This window comes from Bufo gargarizans, chromosome 7 (assembly GCF_014858855.1).
Source record: "Bufo gargarizans isolate SCDJY-AF-19 chromosome 7, ASM1485885v1, whole genome shotgun sequence".
Lineage (NCBI taxonomy): Eukaryota > Metazoa > Chordata > Amphibia > Anura > Bufonidae > Bufo > Bufo gargarizans.
Window position 1 is genome coordinate 179,761,444 of NC_058086.1, and position 25,790 is coordinate 179,787,233.

At 44.7% G+C, this 25,790-nt stretch overlaps 1 protein-coding gene across 1 annotated transcript in view; it reads right to left on the minus strand.

Moving 5' to 3' along the window:
• PLPPR5 (phospholipid phosphatase related 5) overlaps positions 1-20,827 on the minus strand; it is a 222,545-nt gene extending 201,718 nt beyond the window's left edge. Inside the window, exon 1 of the mRNA XM_044302463.1 lies at positions 20,597-20,827. Coding sequence (XP_044158398.1) covers positions 20,597-20,827 — 231 coding nt within the window. The remainder of the gene's footprint in view (positions 1-20,596) is intronic.
• Positions 20,828-25,790: the final 4,963 nt, after the last annotated feature.

Below are 25,790 nucleotides of genomic sequence, written 5' to 3' on the forward strand. Positions count from 1 at the left end.
TAAATTGCTTTATAAAAGTTTCCTATGGGGCTATTTGAAGGTACTAATTCAGATTTGTGTCGGCATTGGATCAAAAATACACAATTTATTGGTTTGCAACTCGGATCTCTTCCTCTGATCTCTTGGAGGCCAATAAACTATTCTGTCCAATATGGAAATCGGGAATAGAAATGAATAGATAATCATCTGCCAGATAACCGTCAGGCTATGTCCTATAATTAAATAGTGGTACAAAGCTGTATGATTTTAATCATGCACGCCTCAAGGCTGAAAGAAACCCTGTTGGAAATATCTACATGCAAGGTCTATGAATAAACATAATAGACATATGCACGTATACAGACACTTGTAGCACTAGTAAAAGAGAAGCCATGGGGGGAATTTATCACAAGGGGAATATTTGAAGTCAGTTTTGCGGTTGAGTACTTTACATACAGTATGCCACATTTCTCTAATGTCACATGTAGTTTAATAAATTATCTTATCCTTAAAAGGCATCTGTCAGCAGTTTTGTACCTATGACACTGGCTGACCTGTTGCATGGCCGCTTGGCAGCTGAAGGCATCTGTGTTGGTCCCATGTTCATATGTGCCCGCATTGCTGAGAAAAATGATGTTTTCATATATGCAAATGCGCCTCTAGGAGCAACAGGGGCGTTGCCATTACTCCTAGAAGCTCTGCTCTCTCTGCACATGCTGCACCCTCAGCACTTTGATTGACAGGTCCAGGCAGTGAAAACATCATCACACCTGGCCCTGTCTATCACAATGCAGAGGGCGTGGCAGTTGCAGAGAAAGCAGAGCTTCTAGGTGTAATGGCAACGCCCCCATTGCTCCTAGAGGCTCATTTGCATATATTAGAACATCATTTTTCTCAGCAATGAGGACACATATGAACATGGGACCAACACAGATGTCTTCAGCTGCCAAGCGCACATGTAACAGGTCAGCCGGTGTCATAGGTACAAATCTGCTGACATATGTCATTTAAAAGGGACATGCACATGTTCTATACAGCTGGATGGTGGATCTCTTCTCTTTCATCTCTTCTGGTGGACTTAAGGTATAATAGCCCTTACCTGTGATTAGGTACTTATACCCAATGTGATGATCAGACCAAAAATACCATCATGAATGGATATCTTTATAAATCTACAGCAGAGATCATCAGGAGTGAATTATATAGCACAAAAAGACTTAAAAATCTCCTTCTGATTATGAACCTAGCTGACCATAAGCATGGGAAAAACATCTCATCATGTATAGCTAAAAAGTAACCCAACACAAAAATGACAGTGGGTGAAAATAAATGTTAGGAGGTTTAGAGAGAAGATTGTGTTTTTATTGTTATTTTTCAAAAATAAAATCTTCATACAAACGGTACATTATGTTTTCTAACCTTTACTGTCATGACAACGAAGGATAATTGGGGCAAAGCTGATTTCATCTGCAGCTGTCAGCTTGTATGTTTTCTTATTATGCAGTTAGAGGAGCAGCTAGCACTCCGCTCTTTCTCTATCATATTACATACAAGACAAGTAGCATGTATTATTACTGTATATACAGTATGTCTACACAGTCATGTCATCTGTCCAGTCAGTAGGTCAATATTAATGCTCCACTTGACTTTAAAAATCATTGCCATCCTTCATTTTATAGAGTACATGCCAGAATCATGGTCTAAACTAGGAATTTTACATTTTGCCTCACGGACAGGACATGGAGAGGCCTACAGCTCACCGTTGGTCAAATACAGTGACCATAATCCAACATAATCCAACAAGCACAAAGCAGAGATTGGCACATCTAGGAAAAGTACTACTTGGTACATGAACATAGTAACCTAGGGGGTTATTTACTATGCCTAAATACGCCTAAATAGTGCGTATTTCAGGAGCAGATAGTGGCGCAATGGTTAGTTGTGCCGCTTTCTGTGACTTCGTCCTTCTCATGCCAGGTCTAAATAAGCAGTTTTGGAGTGGACGGGGAAGGGGACAGGCCTGTCTCATTTACCATTTTCTGCGCCTGTTTTAGGCATAGAAAATGGTCTAAATGTAAGATAGCAAGAGAAGCCGTCTTACATTTAGAACTGGCGCTGGATGAGCCAAAGTTATATAGAGGCCGGCTCCTCTTCATAACTCCGGAGGATCCACCACCAACTCTGGGGCTTTATTAAGTCTAAAATGTGCCCCATAGTTAAAAGGCTGAAAAAAGAAATAGGTCCATCCAGTTCACTATGTTATCCTGCAAAGTTGATCTCTATGAGGTCTATGAAGCCAATTAAATTAAAAAATTAAAAAAACTGTTTACCCACAACAGATTTTAAACTTATCGACCTATAGTTTCTGGGCTCAGATTTTGACTCCCAATTCTAAATCCTAATCCTGCGGTACTGACCCTGTCATTTTAGAGTCCTTAAATATCAGGAATAAGGGTCTGTCTATTACAAACCGGATTCCCAAAAAGTTGGGACACTATACAAATCGTGAATAAAAACTGAATGCAATGATGTGGAGGTGCCAACTTCTAATATTTTATTCAGAATAGAACATAAATCACGGAACAAAAATTTAAACTGAGAAAATGTACCATTTTAAGGGAAAAATATGGTGTCAACAAATCCCCAAAAAGTTGGGACAAGGCCATTTTCACCACTGTGTGGCATCTCCCCTTCTTCTTACAACACTCAACAGACGTCTGGGGACCGAGGAGACCAGTTTCTCAAGTTTAGAAATAGGAATGCTCTCCCATTCTTGTCTAATACAGGCCTCTAACTGTTCCATCGTCGTGGGCCTTCTTTGTTGCACCTTCCTCTTTGTGATGCGCCAAATGTTCTCTATAGGTGAAAGATCTGGACTGCAGACTGGCCATTTCAGTACCCGGATCCTTCTCCTACGCAGCCATGATGTTGTGATTGATGCAGAATGTGGTCTGGCATTATCTTGTTGAAAAATGCAGGGTCTTCCCTGAAAGAGATGACGCCTGGATGGGAGCATATGTTGTTCTAGAACCTGAATATATTTTTCTGCATTAATGGTGCCTTTCCAGACATGCAAGCTACCCATGCCACACGCACTCATGCAACCCCATACCATCAGAGATACAGGCTTCTGAACTGAGCGTTGATAACAACTTGGGTTGTCCTTGTCCTCTTTGGTCCGGATGACATGGCGTCCCAGATTTCCAAAAAGAACTTTGAATCGTGACTCGTCTGACCACAGAACAGTCTTCCATTTTGCCACACTCCATTTTAAATGATCCCTGGCCCAGTGAAAACGCCTGAGCTTGTGGATCTTGCTTAGAAATGGCTTCTTCCTTGCACTGTAGAGTTTCAGCTGGCAACGGCGGATGGCACAGTGGATTGTGTTCACTGACAATGGTTTCTGGAAGTATTCCTGAGTAGAGTTGAGCGAACACCTGGATGTTCGGGTTCGAGAAGTTCGGCCGAACATCCCGGAAATGTTCGGGTTCGGGATCCGAACCCGATCCGAACTTCGTCCCGAACCCGAACCCCATTGAAGTCAATGGGGACCCGAACTTTTCGGCACTAAAACGGCTGTAAAACAGCCCAGGAAAGGGCTAGAGGGCTGCAAAAGGCAGCAACATGTAGGTAAATCCCCTGCAAACAAATGTGGATAGGGAAATTAATTAAAATAAAAATTAAATAAATAAAAATTAACCAAAATCAATTGGAGAGAGGTTCCATAGCAGAGAATCTGGCTTCCCGTCACCCACCACTGGAACAGTCCATTCTCAGATATTTAGGCCCCGGCACCCAGGCAGAGGAGAGAGGTCCCGTAACAGACAATCTGGCTTCATGTCAGCAGAGAATCAGTCTTCATATCATAGCAGAGAATGAGGCTTCACGTCAGCCACCACTGCAACAGTCCATTGGCATATATTTAGGCCTAGCACACAGGCAGAGGAGAGAGGTCCCGTAACAGAGAATCTGGCTTCATGTCAGCAGAGAATCAGTCTGCATGTCATAGCAGAGAATCAGGCTTCACGTCAGCCACCACTGCAACAGTCCATTGGCATATATTTAGGCCCAGCACACACACAGGCAGAGGAGAGAGGTCCCGTAACAGAGAATCTGGCTTCATGTCAGCAGAGAATCAGTCTGCATGTCATAGCAGAGAATGAGGCTTCACGTCAGCCACCACTGCAACAGTCCATTGGCATATATTTAGGCCCAGCACACACACAGGCAGAGGAGAGAGGTCCCGTAACAGAGAATCTGTCTTCATGTCAGCAGAGAATTAGTCTGCATGTCATAGCAGAGAATGAGGCTTCACGTCACCCACCACTGCAACAGTCCATTGGCATATATTTAGGCCTAGCACACAGGCAGAGCAGAGAGGTCCCGTAACAGACAATCTGGCTTCATGACAGCAGAGAATCAGTCTGCATGTCATAGCAGAGAATGAGGCTTCACGTCACCCACCACTGCAACAGTCCATTGGCATATATTTAGGCCTAGCACACAGGCAGAGCAGAGAGGTCCCGTAACAGACAATCTGGCTTCATGTCAGCAGAGAATCAGTCTGCATGTCATAGCAGAGAATGAGGCTTCACGTCACCCACCACTGCAACAGTCCATTGGCATATATTTAGGCCTAGCACACAGGCAGAGCAGAGAGGTCCCGTAACAGACAATCTGGCTTCATGACAGCAGAGAATCAGTCTGCATGTCATAGCAGAGAATGAGGCTTCACGTCACCCACCACTGCAACAGTCCATTGGCATATATTTAGGCCTAGCACACAGGCAGAGCAGAGAGGTCCCGTAACAGACAATCTGGCTTCATGTCAGCAGAGAATCAGTCTGCATGTCATAGCAGAGAATGAGGCTTCACGTCACCCACCACTGCAACAGTCCATTGGCATATATTTAGGCCTAGCACACAGGCAGAGCAGAGAGGTCCCGTAACAGACGATCTGGCTTCATGTCAGCAGAGAATCAGTCTGCATGTCATAGCAGAGAATCAGGCTTCACGTCAGCCACCACTGCAACAGTCCATTGTCATAAATTTAGGCCCAGCACCCAGGCAGAGGAGAGAGGTCCCGTAACAGACAATCTGGCTTCATGTCAGCAGAGAATTAGTCTGCATGTCATAGCAGAGAATCAGGCTTCATGTCAGCCACCACTGCAACAGTCCATTGGCATATATTTAGGCCTAGCACACAGGCAGAGGAGAGGTTCATTCAACTTTGGGTAGCATCGCAATATAATGGTAAAATGAAAATAAAAATAGGATTGAATGAGGAAGTGCCCTGGAGTCCAATAATATATGGTTATGGGGAGGTAGTTAATGTCTAATCTGGACAAGGGACGGACAGGTCCTGTGGGATCCATGCCTGGTTCATTTTTATGAACGTCAGCTTGTCCACATTGGCTGTAGACAGGCGGCTGCGTTTGTCTGTAATGACGCCCCCTGCCGTGCTGAATACACGTTCAGACAAAACGCTGGCTGCCGGGCAGGCCAGCACCTCCAAGGCATAAAAGGCTAGCTCTGGCCACGTGGACAATTTAGAGACCCAGAAGTTGAATGGGGCCGAACCATCAGTCAGTACGTGGAGGGGTGTGCACACGTACTGTTCCACCATGTTAGTAAAATGTTGCCTCCTGCTAACACGTTGCGTATCAGGTGGTGGTGCAGTTAGCTGTGGCGTGTTGACAAAAGTTTTCCACATCTCTGCCATGCTAACCCTGCCCTCAGAGGAGCTGGCCGTGACACAGCTGCCTTGGCGACCTCTTGCTCCTCCTCTGCCTTGGCCTTGGGCTTCCACTTGTTCCCCTGTGACATTTGGGAATGCTCTCAGTAGCGCGTCTACCAACGTGCGCTTGTACTCGCGCATCTTCCTATCACGCTCCAGTGCAGGAAGTAAGGTGGGCACATTGTCTTTGTAGCGTGGATCCAGCAGGGTGGCAACCCAGTAGTCCGCACAGGTTAAAATGTGGGCAACTCTGCTGTCGTTGCGCAGGCACTGCAGCATGTAGTCGCTCATGTGTGCCAGGCTGCCCAGGGGTAAGGACAAGCTGTCCTCTGTGGGAGGCGTATCGTCATCGTCCTGCCTTTCCCCCCAGCCACGCACCAGTGATGGACCCGAGCTGCGTTGGGTGCCACCCCGCTGTGACCATGCTTCATCCTCATCCTCCTCCACCTCCTCCTCATCCTCGTCCTCCTCGTCCTCCAGTAGTGGGCCCTGGCTGGCCACATTTGTACCTGGCCTCTGCTGTTGCAAAAAACCTCCCTCTGAGTCACTTCGAAGAGACTGGCCTGAAAGTGCTAAAAATGACCCCTCTTCCTCATCCTCCTCCTCCTCCTCCTGGGCCACCTCCTGTTCCATCATCGCCCTAAGTGTTTTCTCAAGGAGACATAGAAGTGGTATTGTAACGCTGATAACGGTGTCATCGCCACTGGCCATGTTGGTGGAGTACTCGAAACAGCGCAACAGGGCACACAGGTCTCGCATGGAGGCCCAGTCATTGGTGGTGAAGTGGTGCTGTTCTGTAGTGCGACTGACCCGTGCGTGCTGCAGCTGAAACTCCACTATGGCCTGCTGCTGCTCGCACAGTCTGTCCAGCATGTGCAAGGTGGAGTTCCACCTGGTGGGCACGTCGCATATGAGGCGGTGAGCGGGAAGGCCGAAGTTACGCTGTAGCGCAGACAGGCGAGCAGCGGCAGGATGTGAACGCCGGAAGCGCGAACAGACGGCCCGCACTTTATGCAGCAGCTCTGACATGTCGGGGTAGTTGTGAATGAACTTCTGCACCACCAAATTCAGCACATGCGCCAAGCAAGGGATGTGCGTCAAATTGGCTAGTCCCAGAGCTGCAACGAGATTTCGCCCATTATCACACACCACCAGGCCGGGCTTGAGGCTCACCGGCAGCAACCACTCGTCGGTCTGTTGTTCAATACCCCGCCACAACTCCTGTGCGGTGTGGGGCCTGTCCCCCAAACATATGAGTTTCAGAATGGCCTGCTGACGTTTACCCCGGGCTGTGCTGAAGTTGGTGGTGAAGGTGTGTGGCTGACTGGATGAGCAGGTGGAAGAAGAGGAGGAGGAAGCCGAGAAGGAGGAGGTGGCAACAGGAGGCAAAGAATGTTGCCCTGCGATCCTTGGCGGCGGCAGGACGTGCGCCAAACAGCTCTCCGCCTGGGGCCCAGCTGCCACTACATTTACCCAGTGTGCAGTTAGGGAGATATAGCGTCCCTGGCCGTGCTTACTGGTCCACGTATCTGTGGTTAGGTGGACCTTGCTACAGATGGCGTTGCGCAGTGCACACTTGATTTTATCGGATACTTGGTTGTGCAGGGAAGGCACGGCTCTCTTGGAGAAGTAGTGCCGGCTGGGAACAACATACTGTGGGACAGCAAGCGACATGAGCTGTTTGAAGCTGTCTGTGTCCACCAGCCTAAATGACAGCATTTCATAGGCCAGTAGTTTAGAAATGCTGGCATTCAGGGCCAGGGATCGAGGGTGGCTAGGTGGGAATTTACGCTTTCTATCAAATGTTTGTGAGATGGAGAGCTGAACGCTGGCGTGTGACATGGTTGAGACGCTTGGTGACGGAGGTGGTGGTGGTGGTGTTGGTGGTACATCCCCTGTTTGCTGGGCGGCAGGTGCCAACGTTCCTCCAGAGGCGGAGGAAGAGGCCGAGGCGGCAGCAGCAGAATAGGCCGAGGCGGCAGCAGCAGAAGAGGTAGCAGGGGGAGCCTGAGTGACTTCCTTGGTTTTAAGGTGTTTACTCCACTGCAGTTCATGCTTTGCATGCAGGTGCCTGGTCATGCAGGTTGTGCTCAGGTTCAGAACGTTAATGCCTCGCTTCAGGCTCTGATGGCACAGCGTGCAAACCACTCGGGTCTTGTCGTCAGCACATTGTTTGAAGAAGTGCCATGCCAGGGAACTCCTTGAAGCTGCCTTTGGGGTGCTCGGTCCCAGATGGCGGCGGTCAGTAGCAGGCGGAGTCTCTTGGCGGCGGGTGTTCTGCTTTTGCCCACTGCTCCCTCTTTTGCTACGCTGTTGGCTCGGTCTCACCACTGCCTCTTCCTCCGAACTGTGAAAGTCAGTGGCACGACCTTCATTCCATGTGGGGTCTAGGACCTCATCGTCCCCTGCATCGTCTTCCACCCAGTCTTGATCCCTGACCTCCTGTTCAGTCTGCACACTGCAGAAAGACGCAGCAGTTGGCACCTGTGTTTCGTCATCATCAGAGACATGCTGAGGTGGTATTCCCATGTCCTCATCATCAGGAAACATAAGTGGTTGTGCGTCAGTGCATTCTATGTCTTTCACCGCTGGGGAAGGGCTAGGTGGATGCCCTTGGGAAACCCTGCCAGCGGAGTCTTCAAACAGCATAAGAGACTGCTGCATAACTTGAGGCTGAGACAGTTTCCCTGGTATGCATGGGGGTGATGTGACAGACTGATGGGGTTGGTTTTCAGGCGCCATCTGTGCGCTTTCTGCAGAAGACTGGGTGGGAGATAATGTGAACGTGCTGGATCCACTGTCGGCCACCCAATTGACTAATGCCTGTACCTGCTCAGGCCTTACCATCCTTAGAACGGCATTGGGCCCCACCATATATCGCTGTAAATTCTGGCGGCTACTGGGACCTGAGGTAGTTGGTACACTAGGACGTGTGGATGTGGCAGAACGGCCACGTCCTCTCCCAGCACCAGAGGGTCCACTAACACCACCACGACCATGTCCACGTCCGCGTCCCTTACTAGATGTTTTTCTCATTGTTATGGTTCACCACAACAACAAATATATTATTTGGCCCAATGTATTGTATTCAAATTCAGCGGGATATAAATTTGAGGCCTAGTATTTAGGCGCTGGGTGACCGGTATGGATTTAGTGACAGAATTAGACTTGGAAATGCACAGAAGCGTGTGTGTGAAGTTATTCTGAATGACCCAATGTGCACCTTGAATATTATATACCCTTTTTGGGATAGATTTCAAATAGCTCTGATATAGCAGGAACCACTAAATTATGAAATTGCTAAATTGGGAATTGTACTTCAACCCAGAACAAAAAATGTGCTTTGACGGGCACTAAATAACTTTCCCAGCTACAACAGTACAGCGGTAACGAGAGATTTAGAGGGATTTAAATTTGAGGCCTAGTATTTAGGCGCTGGGTGACAGGTATGGGTTTAGTGACAGAATTAGACTTGGAAATACACAGTAGCGGGTGTGTGTGAAGTTATTCTGAATGACCCAATGTGCACCTTCAATATTATATACCCTTTTTGGGATAGATTTCAAATAGCTCTGATATAGCAGGAACCACTAAATTATGAAATTGCTAAATTGGGAATTGTACTTCAACCCAGAACAAAAAATGTGCTTTGACGGACACTAAATATCTTGCCCAGCAACAACAGTACAGCGGTGGGTAACGAGAGATTTAGAGGGATTTAAATTTGAGGCCTAGTATTTAGGCGCTGGGTCACCGGTATGGATTTAGTGACAGAATTAGACTTGGAAATGCACAGAAGCGTGTGTGTGAAGTTATTCTGAATGACCCTATGTGCACCTTCAATATTATATACCCTTTTAGGGATAGATTTCAAATAGCTCTGATATAGCAGAAACCACTAAATTATGAAATTGCTAAATTGGGAATTGTACTTCAACCCAGAACAAAAAATGTGCTTTGACGGACACTAAATATCTTGCCCAGCAACAACAGTACAGCGGTGGGTAACGAGAGATTTAGAGGGATTTAAATTTGAGGCCTAGTATTTAGGCGCTGGGTGACAGGTATGGGTTTAGTGACAGAATTAGACTTGGAAATACACAGTAGCGGGTGTGTGTGAAGTTATTCTGAATGACCCAATGTGCACCTTCAATATTATATACCCTTTTTGGGATAGATTTCAAATAGCTCTGATATAGCAGGAACCACTAAATTATGAAATTGCTAAATTGGGAATTGTACTTCAACCCAGAACAAAAAATGTGCTTTGACGGACACTAAATATCTTGCCCAGCAACAACAGTACAGTGGTGGGTAACGAGAGATTTAGAGGGATTTAAATTTGAGGCCTAGTATTTAGGCGCTGGGTCACCGGTATGGATTTAGTGACAGAATTAGACTTGGAAATGCACAGAAGCGTGTGTGTGAAGTTATTCTGAATGACCCTATGTGCACCTTCAATATTATATACCCTTTTAGGGATAGATTTCAAATAGCTCTGATATAGCAGAAACCACTAAATTATGAAATTGCTAAATTGGGAATTGTACTTCAACCCAGAACAAAAAATGTGCTTTGACGGACACTAAATATCTTGCCCAGCAACAACAGTACAGCGGTGGGTAACGAGAGATTTAGAGGGATTTAAATTTGAGGCCTAGTATTTAGGCGCTGGGTCACCGGTATGGATTTAGTGACAGAATTAGACTTGGAAATGCACAGAAGCGTGTGTGTGAAGTTATTCTGAATGACCCTATGTGCACCTTCAATATTATATACCCTTTTAGGGATAGATTTCAAATAGCTCTGATATAGCAGAAACCACTAAATTATGAAATTGCTAAATTGGGAATTGTACTTCAACCCAGAACAAAAAATGTGCTTTGACGGACACTAAATATCTTGCCCAGCAACAACAGTACAGCGGTGGGTAACGAGAGATTTAGAGGGATTTAAATTTGAGGCCTAGTATTTAGGCGCTGGGTGACAGGTATGGGTTTAGTGACAGAATTAGACTTGGAAATACACAGTAGCGGGTGTGTGTGAAGTTATTCTGAATGACCCAATGTGCACCTTCAATATTATATACCCTTTTTGGGATAGATTTCAAATAGCTCTGATATAGCAGGAACCACTAAATTATGAAATTGCTAAATTGGGAATTGTACTTCAACCCAGAACAAAAAATGTGCTTTGACGGACACTAAATATCTTGCCCAGCAACAACAGTACAGCGGTGGGTAACGAGAGATTTAGAGGGATTTAAATTTGAGGCCTAGTATTTAGGCGCTGGGTCACCGGTATGGATTTAGTGACAGAATTAGACTTGGAAATGCACAGAAGCGTGTGTGTGAAGTTATTCTGAATGACCCTATGTGCACCTTCAATATTATATACCCTTTTAGGGATAGATTTCAAATAGCTCTGATATAGCAGAAACCACTAAATTATGAAATTGCTAAATTGGGAATTGTACTTCAACCCAGAACAAAAAATGTGCTTTGACGGACACTAAATATCTTGCCCAGCAACAACAGTACAGCGGTGGGTAACGAGAGATTTAGAGGGATTTAAATTTGAGGCCTAGTATTTAGGCGCTGGGTCACCGGTATGGATTTAGTGACAGAATTAGACTTGGAAATGCACAGAAGCGTGTGTGTGAAGTTATTCTGAATGACCCTATGTGCACCTTCAATATTATATACCCTTTTAGGGATAGATTTCAAATAGCTCTGATATAGCAGAAACCACTAAATTATGAAATTGCTAAATTGGGAATTGTACTTCAACCCAGAACAAAAAATGTGCTTTGACGGACACTAAATATCTTGCCCAGCAACAACAGTACAGCGGTGGGTAACGAGAGATTTAGAGGGATTTAAATTTGAGGCCTAGTATTTAGGCGCTGGGTCACCGGTATGGATTTAGTGACAGAATTAGACTTGGAAATGCACAGAAGCGTGTGTGTGAAGTTATTCTGAATGACCCTATGTGCACCTTCAATATTATATACCCTTTTAGGGATAGATTTCAAATAGCTCTGATATAGCAGAAACCACTAAATTATGAAATTGCTAAATTGGGAATTGTACTTCAACCCAGAACAAAAAATGTGCTTTGACGGACACTAAATATCTTGCCCAGCAACAACAGTACAGTGGTGGGTAACGAGAGATTTAGAGGGATTTAAATTTGAGGCCTAGTATTTAGGCGCTGGGTCACCGGTATGGATTTAGTGACAGAATTAGACTTGGAAATGCACAGAAGCGTGTGTGTGAAGTTATTCTGAATGACCCTATGTGCACCTTCAATATTATATACCCTTTTAGGGATAGATTTCAAATAGCTCTGATATAGCAGAAACCACTAAATTATGAAATTGCTAAATTGGGAATTGTACTTCAACCCAGAACAAAAAATGTGCTTTGACGGACACTAAATATCTTGCCCAGCAACAACAGTACAGCGGTGGGTAACGAGAGATTTAGAGGGATTTAAATTTGAGGCCTAGTATTTAGGCGCTGGGTGACAGGTATGGGTTTAGTGACAGAATTAGACTTGGAAATACACAGTAGCGGGTGTGTGTGAAGTTATTCTGAATGACCCAATGTGCACCTTCAATATTATATACCCTTTTTGGGATAGATTTCAAATAGCTCTGATATAGCAGGAACCACTAAATTATGAAATTGCTAAATTGGGAATTGTATTTCAACCCAGAACAAGAAATGTGCTTGAACGGACACTAAATAACTCGCCCAGCTACAGCACTAGGGACAGATTTAGCTGGATATAAATTTGAGGCCTAGTATTTAGGCGCTGGGTGACCGGTATGGATTTAGTGACAGAATTAGACTGGGATATGGCCAAAAAATGAACAGACTATTGCTGGTTAAATGCACTTGGTGTGACAGCTTCACCCTGATGTAGGCTTTAGCCAAAAAACAACCACACCATTGAGGGTTAAATGCACTTGGTGACAGGCGCAGCTTGCCCCTGATTTTGTATATGGCCAAAAAATGAACAGACTATTGCTGGTTAAATGCACTTGGTGTGACAGCTTCACCCTGATGTAGGCTTTAGCCAAAAAACAACCACACCATTGAGGGTTAAATGCACTTGGTGACAGGCGCAGCTTGCCCCTGATTTTGTATATGGCCAAAAAATGAACAGACTATTGCTGGTTAAATGCACTTGGTGTGACAGCTTCACCCTGATGTAGGCTTTAGCCAAAAAACAACCACACCATTGAGGGTTAAATGCACTTGGTGACAGGCGCAGCTTGCCCCTGATTTTGTATATGGCCAAAAAATGAACAGACTATTGCTGGTTAAATGCACTTGGTGTGACAGCTTCACCCTGATGTAGGCTTTAGCCAAAAAACAACCACACCATTGAGGGTTAAATGCACTTGGTCGCAGCTTGTGCTGGCGCACCACAAGACACAAAATGGCCGCCGATCACCCCAGAAAAATGAGACTGACAAACGGTCTGTGCAGCCTAAAAACAGTGAGCAATTGAGGATCAGCAGCTCAATGATCCACAGCTGCAGATCGATCAGTTAATCAAGTCCTTTGGAGGAGTTAATCTGCCTAATCTCGCCCTACTGTCGCAGCCGCAACCTCTCCCTACGCTAATCAGAGCAGAGTGACGGGCGGCGCTATGTGACTCCAGCTTAAATAGAGGCTGGGTCACATGGTGCTCTGGCCAATCACAGCCATGCCAATAGTAGGCATGGCTGTGATGGCCTCTTGGGGCAAGTAGTATGACGCTTGTTGATTGGCTGCTTTGCAGCCTTTCAAAAAGCGCCAAGAAAGCGTCACAAAAGCGCGAAGAAAGCGACAAACACCGAACCCGAACCCGGACTTTTACGAAAATGTATACAGTTCGAGTTCGCTCATCCCTATTCCTGAGCCCATTCTGTGATTTCCTTTACAGTAGCATTCCTGTTTGTGGTGCAGTGTCATTCAAGGGCCCGGAGATCACGGGCATCCAGTATGGTTTTACGGCCTTGACCCTTACGCACAGAGATTGTTCCAGATTCTCTGAATCTTCGGATGATGTTATGCATAGTTGATGATGATAGATGCAAAGTCTTTGCAATTTTTCGCTGGGTAACACCTTTCTGATATTGCTCCACTATCTTTCTGCACAACATTGTGGGAATTGGTGATCCTCTACCCATCTTGGCTTCTGAGAGACACTGCCACTCTGAGAAGCTCTTTTTATACCCAATCATGTTGCCAATTGACCTAATTAGTGTTAATTGGTCTTCCAGCGCTGTGATATGCTCAAATTTACTTTTTCCAGCCTCTTATTGCTACTTGTCCCAACTTTTTTGGGATTTGTTGACACCGTGAAAATTTTAATCAACGTATTTTTCCTTTAAAATGATACATTTACTCGGATTAAACGTTTGATCTGTCATCTACGTTCTATTGCAAATAAAATATTGACATTTGCCATCTCCACATCATTGCATTCAGTTTTTATTCACAATTTGTTCAGTGTCCCAACTTTTTGGGAATCCGGTTTGTACATTACTTAATTTTCTTAGGATACTGAGGTGTATGCCATCTGGACTCAATGATTTGTCTATTTTAATCTTTTTAAGCACTTCTCCCTGGGCCAGACAGGCCACATTTAATGGGGCATTTACTTTGACATTTTACTTTGCATTTTAATCAGTCAATACAGTGGAGAAAAAAAATACACATAAAGCAACTCTCAGAGATCTATTGTTGAGGTTGAGTGTAGTCTGTATTACACCAGGTGATTGTCGGGCCAATCACTGCTAATAAGCAATCGTAGAAATGCTTGTTAGTGATGATCTGGCAGTGTAATACTGCCGCCGATTACCCGATGAATGAGCAAATGCCCATTCATTGCGCAATCCAAATCTTTTGACAGGTTAAGGCCTCCTGCACACGACAGTATTTTTTAACGTCCCACAAAACGTGGTTCCGTTGTACCGTGATCCGTGCCCGTTTTTTCTTCTGTGGGTCTGCCGTGATTTTTGGAGGATCCACGGACATGAAAAATGAAAAAAAAATCTAAGTCAAGTTTGCCATTGAAATGATAGGAAAAAACGGACACGGATCACGGACACGGATCACGGACACGGATGCCAATCTTGTGTGCATCCGTGATTTTCACGGACCCATTGACTTGACCGAGTCCGTGAACCGTTGGCCGTGAAAAAAATAGGACAGGTCATATTTTTTTCACGGCCAGGAAACACGGATCACGGACGCGGCTGCAAACGGTGCAGTTTCCGATTTTGCCACGGACCCATTGAAAGTCAATGGGACCGCAGAAAAACACGTTAAACGGGACAACGGCCACGGGTGCACACAACGGTCGTGTGCAGGAGGCCTTACAAATTATCTTTTGCTGGCGGCAGTTTGTGGTGTCTAGTCACAATCTGCTGCCAGCAAACAACTTGACAGCATGGGGACAAGCAATGGTATAATGATCGTTCCTCACCATGCTGTGGAGGAGATTGCTGCATGTAATAGCATAGTGAGCCGGCGATTGCTGGTGTAATAGTGAGCCGGCGATTGCTGGTGTAATAGTGAGCCAGCGATTGCTGGTGTAATAGTGAGCCGGCGATTGCTGGTGTAATAGTGAGCCGGCGATTGCTGAGAAGGAATGCTTCCTTACCTACAATCTCTTGCAGAATCAGGCTGTCTAATACAGCCTTAAGATGCAATGACTAGATTGCACATGAGACACCCAAAGATAATACAGTATTTAGAATCTTACACACACAGGGGGCCTGAAAGCCATTGAGGAGCCATAAACTGCTTGCTTCGGTTCGGCTCTGTATCAAGTCTGCAAACAAAATGCTTTGAGGTGAATCTTTAAATGGCCACCACCATCTGAAACGTCAAACTACCATGGTAGAAGTGAAAATATTCTACCGTGCCTTGCAAAAGTATTCACCCCCTTGAATTTTTTTCTTATTTTGTTACATTACAGCCTTAAGGTCAACCTTTTGTTAATCTGAAATTTATGTGATAGATCAGAACACAATAGTCTAAGTTGGTGAAGTGAAATAAGAAAAATGTATAAATAAAACTATTGTTTAGAAATAGAAAACAGAAAATCGGCATGTGCGTATATATTCACCCCCTTTGTTAGGAAGCCCATAAAAAGCTTTGGTGCAACCAATTACCTTCAGAACTCACATAATTAGTGAAATGATGTCCACCTGTGTGCAATCTAAGTGTCACCTGATGTGGCATTACATATACACACCTTTTTTTAAAGGCCCCAGAGGCTGTAACACCTAAGCAAGAGGCATCACTAACCAAACACTGCCATGAAGACCAATGAACTCTCCAAACAAGTAAGGGACAATGTTGTTGAGAAGTACAAGTCACGGTTAGGTTATAAAAAAATATCAAAATCTTTGATGATCCCCAGGAGCACCATCAAATCTATCATAACCAAATGGAAAGAACATAGCACAACAGCAAACCTGCCATGAGACGACCACCCACGAAAACTCACGGACCAGGCAAGGAGGGCATTAATCAGAGAGGCAGCACAGAGACCTAAGGTAACACTGGAGGAGCTGCAGAGTTCCACAGCAGAGACCGGAGTATCTGTACAATAAGCCGTACGCTCCATAGAGTTGGGCTTTATGGCAGAGTGGCCAGAAGAAAGCCATTACTTTCAGCAAAAAACAAAAAGGCACCTTGTGAGTTTGCAAAAAGGCATGTGGGAGACTTCCAAAATGTATGGAGGAAGGTGCTCTGGTCTGATGAGACTAAAATTGAACTTTTTCAGAAAACGCTATGTCTGGCGCAAACCAAACACATCACATCACCCAAAGAACACCATCCCCACAGTGAAACATGGTGGTGGCAGCATCATGCTGTGGGGATGTTTTTCAGCAGCCGGGACTGGGAAACTGGTCAGAGTTGAGGGAAAGATGGATGGTGCTAAATACAGGGATATTCTTGAGCAAAACCTGTCCCACTCTGTGCATGATTTGAGGCTAGGACGGAGGTTCACCTTCCAAGAGGACAATGACCCCAAACACACTGCTAAAGCAACACTTGAGTGGTTTAAGGGGAAACATGTAAATGTGTTGGAATGGCCTCGTCCAAGCCCAGATCTCAATCCAATAGAAAATCTGTGGTCAGACTTAAAGATTGCTGCAAGTGCAAACCATTCAACCTATAGGAGCTGGAGCAGTTTTGCAAGGAGGAATGGACAAAAAGTGGTAAGATGTGGGAAACTCATAGAGACTTAGCCAAAGGGACTTTGAGCTGTGATTGCTGCAAAAGGTGGCTCTACAAAGTATTGACTTTAGGGGGGTGAATAGTTATGCACAGTGACTTTTTCTGTTATTGTGTCCTGTTTGTTGTTTGCTTCCCAATAAAAATAAAAAAAATCTTCAAAGTTGTGGGCATGTTCTGTGAATTAAATGATGCAAATTCTCAAACAATCCATGTTAATTCCAGGTTGTGAGGCACCAAAACATGAAAAAAGTCAAGGGGGGGGGGGGGGGAAATACTTTTGCAAGGTACTGTATATGCTCAAGTTGAGGGAAAAATTGTACTTCATGCAAATGAGAGATACCACTGGATTCAGGTAGGTAGATCAGATTTCATTTAATCAAAACCTGCTGATTCTCCTGTGATACCAGATGTTGGGAAGACATTGTCACACACAATTTGGGCCTAATATTTAAATTTTTGTTTCCATGGTGTTTCTGTATGAGTGTTGCTACCACTGCCACCATCATGCACAGCAGGCATCCTCAAACTGCGGCCCTCCAGCTGTTGTAAAACTACAACTCCCACAATTCCCTGCTGTAGGCTGATACCTGTAGGCTGTTCGGGCATGCTGGGAGTTGTAGTTTTGCAACAGCTGGAGGGACACAGTTTGAGGATGCTTGATGTACAGAGTTGCCTGAACCTAACTAGTAAGTCTGTCTGAGCATGTATGCATTTTTAAAGTGATTTATTTCATTTTTTGTTTACTATTTAAAGAGAAATTGACTGCTCTATTGACATGTCTGTTTTTAAATGCTTTCATTTTCTCCTTGAAATAATTCTGGAGAAAATCTTCTCAGAACCAGAATGAACGACAACTGTGTGAAACTATTTCCCTTGTCAAAGTGGTTAGTGCCTGATTGGAGATTTTCAGGCCAGTATCACACAGGCTTGTTCAGTCTGGGAGATACGCCCCGTGGGTTGGCTACCTTTTCCACACCAACACTACTCCTCTGACCCAGAACTCACAGCATCATAAATCATTATGATGCTCTGAGTTTGGGTCAGCAAAACGGTGTTTGTTCCAGGAAATGCAGCCATCGTGTTTCCCAGGCCGAACACACTCATGTAAAACTACCTTAGATTAGGTAGGGACTAATCCTGACTGGTGACACTCAATTGTCAAATTGTTTGTACATTTCTAGTAGGGACAACAGAGGAACAACACAATGCAACGTTGTTAGAAAAGATGCTCCAAAAAAGTATTTACTAAAGTTAGATATATCAGAATTGCTGCCAGGACCCTTTCCCGTTTTCCAATAGAAGACATGGTAAATTAAATGGTGCCATAAAAAATACAACTTGCCCTGCAAAAAAATAAGCCCTTGAATGTGAACGGAGAGTTCAAAAAGTTATGGCTCTTAGAATGTGGGGAGGAAAAAATTAAAATGCAAAAACGAAAATGGGCCCAATCTTTAAGGGGTTAAAAGGGATCACAGAAAATGTTTTAGATAATAGAGGGAATTGATGGGGACCTGATTATAGAGCGGCTACAAAGAGTTTGTTTGTCTCCCTGGAGGACCCAGCATGTCCATACCTGACACAGATAGTCTACTAAATTCATTGAGGACTATGTAATACTTCATTTCTCCTGTGGTGGTGCTTCGGGGAAACTGAACACCATCGAGTTGCTCTACAGATTTCAGATGATTGCTTGGATCCCTGCCTCGGGATAGCCTGTGATCAGCCTATCACTGGAGGACCCAGCCTGGACAATCCTCAAAAAGATTCATTCTGATTAGAAGTCTTCATACATGTGCTTTCTACTTGGATATAAGATTTTTTTCTGTACATCCACTAATGCTTTACAAACATTACGAAACCAAAAGAACCACACACACGCACCATAATACATATAATATAATCCAACATACATAGTACAACAATCATTCCATAATCAGACGCTGCATTAGAATTACTGACAGTAGAACAAGTGGAAAAAAGGACTACGGTACAGAAAGGGGCTTCACGCTTTGTGCCATGTACAGTACATTTTAATAGGAAAACTCATTGTAATAAACAGAAGAAATGTCACAGTGGGAACCACCAGATCAGACCCTAGTGAACGCATGCCTATAATCTAGACAAATGTCATTGGACTGTACTTAATTATTTTACATATTATACTAATTTAATATGCATGAAGCCTACTTAGAATTCATTTTCATTTTTAACCCTTCACTTACAGGCCTAGGGTACAATAAACTTCATGCATATATATATATACACTGCTGCATGAAGTTTATTGTGCCCTAGGCCTAGAAGTATATATATATATATATATATATATATATATACTTCTAATTAATATATATGTATATATACACATAAAAATAGGCTATATCCCACCATAGTATCCTTATGGTCTCCTGCGGTATTTTCCAAGGTTACCTAAGGATGTGAACCAGTTATGACAAGGAATAATGAATACATCACCTCACTGTTCTCTCCCCTTAAATGTAACAACAATTGCCATAAATGACTCCCAATTACCACGTCAGATAAATCCACGTACACTAACCACTTAGTGAGGGGTAAAGTAAGTGAAACACACTGTGCAATTACCATATCTTGGAGTATATAGAACAAATACCACCACTTAAAGTGGAGTCAATGCGATGAAAAGGCATAGTATAGTAGACCTGACAGATTACACCGAGCCCCTCGTCTATAGGGGGTGATACATTTCTCTGCTTCTATAAGGCAATGCATGGGTTAAAGTTCAAATTCATTAAGGTTACAAAGAAACCAGGTCTTTGAATCTGCATAACCCCCTCAATCCTAGAATAAGTGGTCAGGGGATGTTTTGTGAATGAAGAAGCTTGCGACCTAATTTCACCTAACCTAACCTAATTCCACACTGGAGCTGACAGTTGATGAAACCGCTATTATGTAGCAGGTCACAGATGGGCTTTGCATTATTTTATTACCCCCTATATGGCTTTTTTTTTTTTTTAAAGGGAAGCTGCAGGGTCTTGTCAGGTTATGGATAAAGGGTGGCATGTCAGCCTCTAAAGGATTCATCTAAAAGGGCAATCTTCTCTATTTTAGCCCAAAGCATAATGAGCCTTACTGCTGACCCAAGACTACACAGCAGTGGACTGCAGATCTGCACAAAGACACAGCACATTAAGGCTCGCTGTGACTTGAGACACAGAGAGAGCAGCAGTAAGTCCAGAAAAAAAAGAGAAGGGGAGGAGGAGGAATCAGAGAAGGGAGATTGTCAGAAGAGGGAGCTGCAGGCAGTTAAGACCATGCCACAATACACACGAAAACCCCATGCAGCTTTAAAAATGCAAATAAAGTGCAGTGAACATTCAGAGTCCCCAAAAAAGGTTATAATTCACAAAATGGAAAATGTACAGTCGCAGAAACAATTAATAATCAGTGCAGAGATGAGTAAGGTTAACCCCTTCGTGCAATACCTAGGCTTCTTCATGTGCTACAATGAGTTTCTAGGCATGGAGATGACACACATAGCATGCATGTATGTGCGTTGTATGATCAGATGAAGGTGCTAGCTGTCTATATTCTTAGCCGAGAACATAAGATATAATAAGTGAGAAAATAAAATTAAAAAAAACATGCTTACCACCAGTACTGGTACCCCTGTGACCAGAGAGAGGAGAAGAACTGGGGGGATATCACTGTTCTCATCAGGTCCTGGATAGGGCTTGGTGTAGGAACTGTCAAAGCAGAAAAAGCCCTGGACATTCACAGTGAACGTGTCCGTGTACTCGAAGTAATAAGCCAGCATTACAGTCCCTGCCATAATCACCATCTGGAAATAAAGCATGATCGTCAGGGAAAATTGAAAACTCATTTAAAGAACCATCCACACATCAAAGGCACAACCGGAGCTCAGGAGCTGTCCATGCCGCCAGTGCTGAAATCTACATCTCTATGCAGGAGACACAATGACACAAGGCTTTGTTGAGTTTAACTCCCTTGATTCCTTCAACCAGAAAGCAGCTTCCACCAAACAAGATCATCTACTTAATTAAAATGGTTGTCCGGATTCCCTGGCAGAATCAGATCAGATGCCCACACGTAGTAAGTTGCCTTCAAAGACTGATGCTGAAAGCTCAAGCCACACAATAATTATTCCTTCCTGATCACTGATCCATTGTAGCTGCCAAATAGAATTCACATGGTTCCAGCTGCTTCCCAGGTGGCGAAAAACAGAAGATAGCTTTTTTTTCTTCTTCTTCTTCCTTGCCACAGTGCTGCTGTTTGGAAAAGAAATTCAAGTGGTGAGCCTGCCCCATTGCAAAGCCATCCTCTCTTTCCCACTATTTGAGGCTGGAATTTAAACCAGAAATCCCAGCAGAAAGGATCAGATCCTCCCACTGTGTAGAGCGAGACAGAGAAGCCCTTATCCTGATCTGAAGAACAGAGCTGAACGAATCTGAATTAGGAAGGGATGGAAGCTCTCCCTTCTTTAGAATGCAGCCGATATGGAGGCATTAAGTAGGTAGAGTAAGAATTAGGCTCCTTTCTACGGCTTCTCAGATGTAAACATATAGTCTCAATCATACAGGCAAGAGTATAGGATAAACCTAGCAAATCACACTAGTTTATTTAATCTGTACAATATGAGCAACTTCCTCCTAATTGCTTATACTCCTCCCCTTCAAGAAGCAAATGCTTTCTTTATATTTTTTTTTTATAGCCCAGATTAAAACCTCCTCTTAGGAACTTGAAGAACGGACAGTCCACCAATAAGTCTCTTACAGAATCCTGGATGTTTTAAAGGGGCGCTAATGATAAGTAAAAGATAAGGTTGTTGGTTGGTCAATCAGAAGGATAACTAGGGCAAGCAATGAAACAGGAACATAATATAGTAATATAAGTACCTGGAAGAAACCTGGGGTGGTCTGGAAGCTGCATAGGAGTAAACAATGGGAGGTTAGGGTAAAAAAGGACAAAGGAGTGCAAAAAGTAGGTATGGGGGTTGGGTTAGGGGATGACGGGTTCACAGACTCCAACAGGTTAAAACTCCAAATAAGATTTTACTGTCTTTTGATCTAAGCAACATAGTGACATCAAAGTTGAGCAGTCAAACCACAAAAGGAAACAAAATTCCTGCCCGTCGGGGCGCTAACTATGCATTGGTTACCTCACCTAGTCACTTCAGAACAAACTGTGGGATCAGGCTCTGCAATAAGTGCCAATAGGGAATCCCGTGTAATATTGCTGGTAACAGGTTTGACCCTCTGGAAGCACTAATCTGGATATTTTCAGTTCTGCAGTCTTTGTAAAATATTTTTAGATTGCTGACAAATTCTGCATCATCTGAATAGTTCAGTCTGGCATAAACCATTTGACCAAGCAGAATATTGTATATTACATGCTTGGGATGGCAAGAAAAGTAGTTCTTGTTTTTAGGGTAATAACAGGTAAGGTGTGGCGGTTTAGTTGTGCCCGCCAGCAGGTAAATTACTGCACTTTCCTCCTTCATCCTTCGTAGGGCGCCGTGCTGTGCAGCACAAGGGTCTCAGCCTTAGGGCTGGGTGTATGTAAATTGATTGTATTTTCCCAGCATTTGTGGTTGTGTTTATTGCCACATTTTAGTAAAATTCTGTTTTGGCAAAAGCCGGTGTTGGGGTTGCTTAACTAGTTCATGACCAGTTTATCCTGGGAAGCCCACCCCGGTACACGGCTTACACTGTGACTATGGTATACTGTGGATGTGGATATCCTGTGACTATGCCATTAATGTATGGCAAGCATGTTAAGAAGCCACATTTAAATGATTTAAAGGCAACGTGTTACATATTCATATTTCTAATCTGTTTTTATTTTCTGATTGTAGCTTTTTCATTCAATTTTCTATGCAAGTTTATGGAGACAGCCATCTTGCCTGAACTGTTGTTAACAGCATTTAAAGATCTTTTTACAGCAGTCACTATAGACTGGAGGGAACAATATACTGAAGGGGGAGAGTTCTCTAGGCATGTTATGTGACCTGTACAGAGGCCATTGTACAGGGAGGGGAAGTAGATAGTATCAGCACTCCTCCCATTCACCCCAGTTGCGTTCAATTAGCAGGAGACTGCAGAAGGGTTATTAACCTCCTACAAGGTCCCAGTTTGTAGTTCCTGAGACCACATGGTGAGCTTTAAATTCTTTTCACATGGTGCGGTGCTGCATGGCAGCTGTTATTGCTGTGGTTCTGTGCCTGTGAGTTGGTGATGCCCAGTGCCATGAGGGCTTAGTCTTACAGCAGGGGTGCTTTTTGGACTGCTGGGCTGCAGGCAGCTGGTGTGTTATTGCGGTGGTGGTGGTTGCCATGCAGTACTGCACCAATTTAGAGTAGGTACCCACTTATAGAGGCAACCTTGGCATGGTGAGTAAGCCTATGCATTTTGATCAAAACGTATACTAATGCCTTGTGTACGCTATGTAGATTAGGGCTTGGTATAATGTAATTTATGCTGAGAAGCAATATGAATGGTGCTGAGAAGCAATAATAGATTAATGCATATCATTGGGGATGTGCGATCCATGCTTGTTTCTCTTTTTTTGAAGTAGATAAAATGTGGCAGTCACATGTTATGGACGGGGAATTATTTTAATATGTTATACAGCGCTGACATATTCCACAGCGCTTTACAGACATTATCATCACTCGCTGTCTTCTATAGAGCTTATAATTAGAGTTGAGCGGACACCTGGATGTTCGGGTTCGAGAAGTTCGGCCGAACTTCCCGGAAATGTTCGGGTTCGGGATCCGAACCCGATCCGAACTTCGTCCCGAACCCGAACCCCATTGAAGTCAATGGGGACCCGAACTTTTCGGCACTAAAAAGGCTGTAAAACAGCCCAGGAAAGAGCTAGAAGGCTGCAAAAGGCAGCAACATGTAGGTAAATCCCCTGCAAACAAATGTGGACAGGGAAATGAATAAAAATAAAAATAAAATAAATAAAAATTAACCAATATCAATTGGAGAGAGGTCCATAGCAGAGAATCAGGCTTCACGTCAGCCACCACTGCAACAGTCCATTGGCATATATTTAGGCCCAGCACCCAGGCAGAGGAGAGAGGTCCCGTAACAGAGAATCTGGCTTCATGTCAGCAGAGAATCAGTCTGCATGTCATAGCAGAGAATCAGGCTTCACGTCAGCCACCACTGCAACAGTCCATTGTCATATATTTAGGCCCAGCACACAGGCAGAGGAGAGAGGTCCCGTAACAGAGAATCTGGCTTCATGTCAGCAGAGAATCAGTCTGCATGTCATAGCAGAGAATCAGGCTTCACGTCAGCCACCACTGCAACAGTCCATTGTCATATATTTAGGCCCAGGTACCCAGGCAGAGGAGAGAGGTCCCGTAACAGACAATCAGGCTTCACGTCAGCCACCAGTGCAACAGTCCATTGGCATAAATTTAGGCCCAGCACCCAGGCAGAGGAGAGAGGCCCCGTAACAGAGAATCTGTCTTCATGTCAGCAGAGAATCAGTCTGCATGTCATAGCAGAGAATCAGGCTTCACGTCAGCCAACATTGGAACAGTCCATTGGCATATATTTAGGCCCCGGCACCCAGACAGAGGAGATGTTCATTCAACTTTGGGTTACCCCGCAATATAATGGTAAAATGAAAATAAAAATAGGATTGAATGAGGAAGTGCCCTGGAGTACAATAATATATGGTTAAGGGGAGGTAGTTAATGTCTAATCTGCACAAGGGATGGACAGGTCCTGTGGGATCCATGCCTGGTTCATTTTTATGAACTTCAGCTTGTCCACATTGGCTGTAGACAGGCGGCTGCGTTTGTCTGTAATGACGCCTCCTGCCGTGCTGAATACACGTTCAGACAAAACGCTGGCCGCCGGGCAGGCCAGCACCTCCAAGGCATAAAAGGCTAGCTCTGGCCACGTGGACAATTAGGAGACCCAGAAGTTGAATGGGGCCGAACCATCAGTCAGTACGTGGAGGGGTGTGCACACGTACTGTTCCACCATGTTAGTGAAATGTTGACTCCTGCTAACACGTTGCGTATCAGGTGGTGGTGCAGTTAGCTGTGGCGTGTTGACAAAAGTTTTCCACATCTCTGCCATGCTAACCCTGCCCTCAGAGGAGCTGGCCGTGACACAGCTGCCTTGGCGACCTCTTGCTCCTCCTCTGCCTTGCCCTTGGGCTTCCACTTGTTCCCCTGTGACATTTGGGAATGCTCTCAGTAGCGCGTCTACCAACGTGCGCTTGTACTCGCGCATCTTCCTATCACGCTCCAGTGAAGGAAGTAAGGTGGGCACATTGTCTTTGTAGCGTGGATCCAGCAGGGTGGCAACCCAGTAGTCCGCACACGTTAAAATGTGGGCAACTCTGCTGTCGTTGCGCAGGCACTGCAGCATGTAGTCGCTCATGTGTGCCAGGCTGCCCAGAGGTAAGGACAAGCTGTCCTCTGTGGGAGGCGTATCGTCATCGTCCTGCCTTTCCCCCCAGCCACGCACCAGTGATGGGCCCGAGCTGCGTTGGGTGCCACCCCACTGTGACCATGCTTCATCCTCATCCTCCTCCACCTCCTCTTCATCCTCGTCCTCCTCGTCCTCCAGTAGTGGGCCCTGGCTGGCCACATTTGTACCTGGCCTCTGCTGTTGCAAAAAACCTCCCTCTGAGTCACTTCGAAGAGACTGGCCTGAAAGTGCTAAAAATGACCCCTCTTCCTCCTCCTCCTCCTCCTCCTGGGCCACCTCCTCTTCCATCATCGCCCTAAGTGTTTTCTCAAGGAGACATAGAAGTGGTATTGTAACGCTGATAACGGCGTCATCGCTACTGGCCAT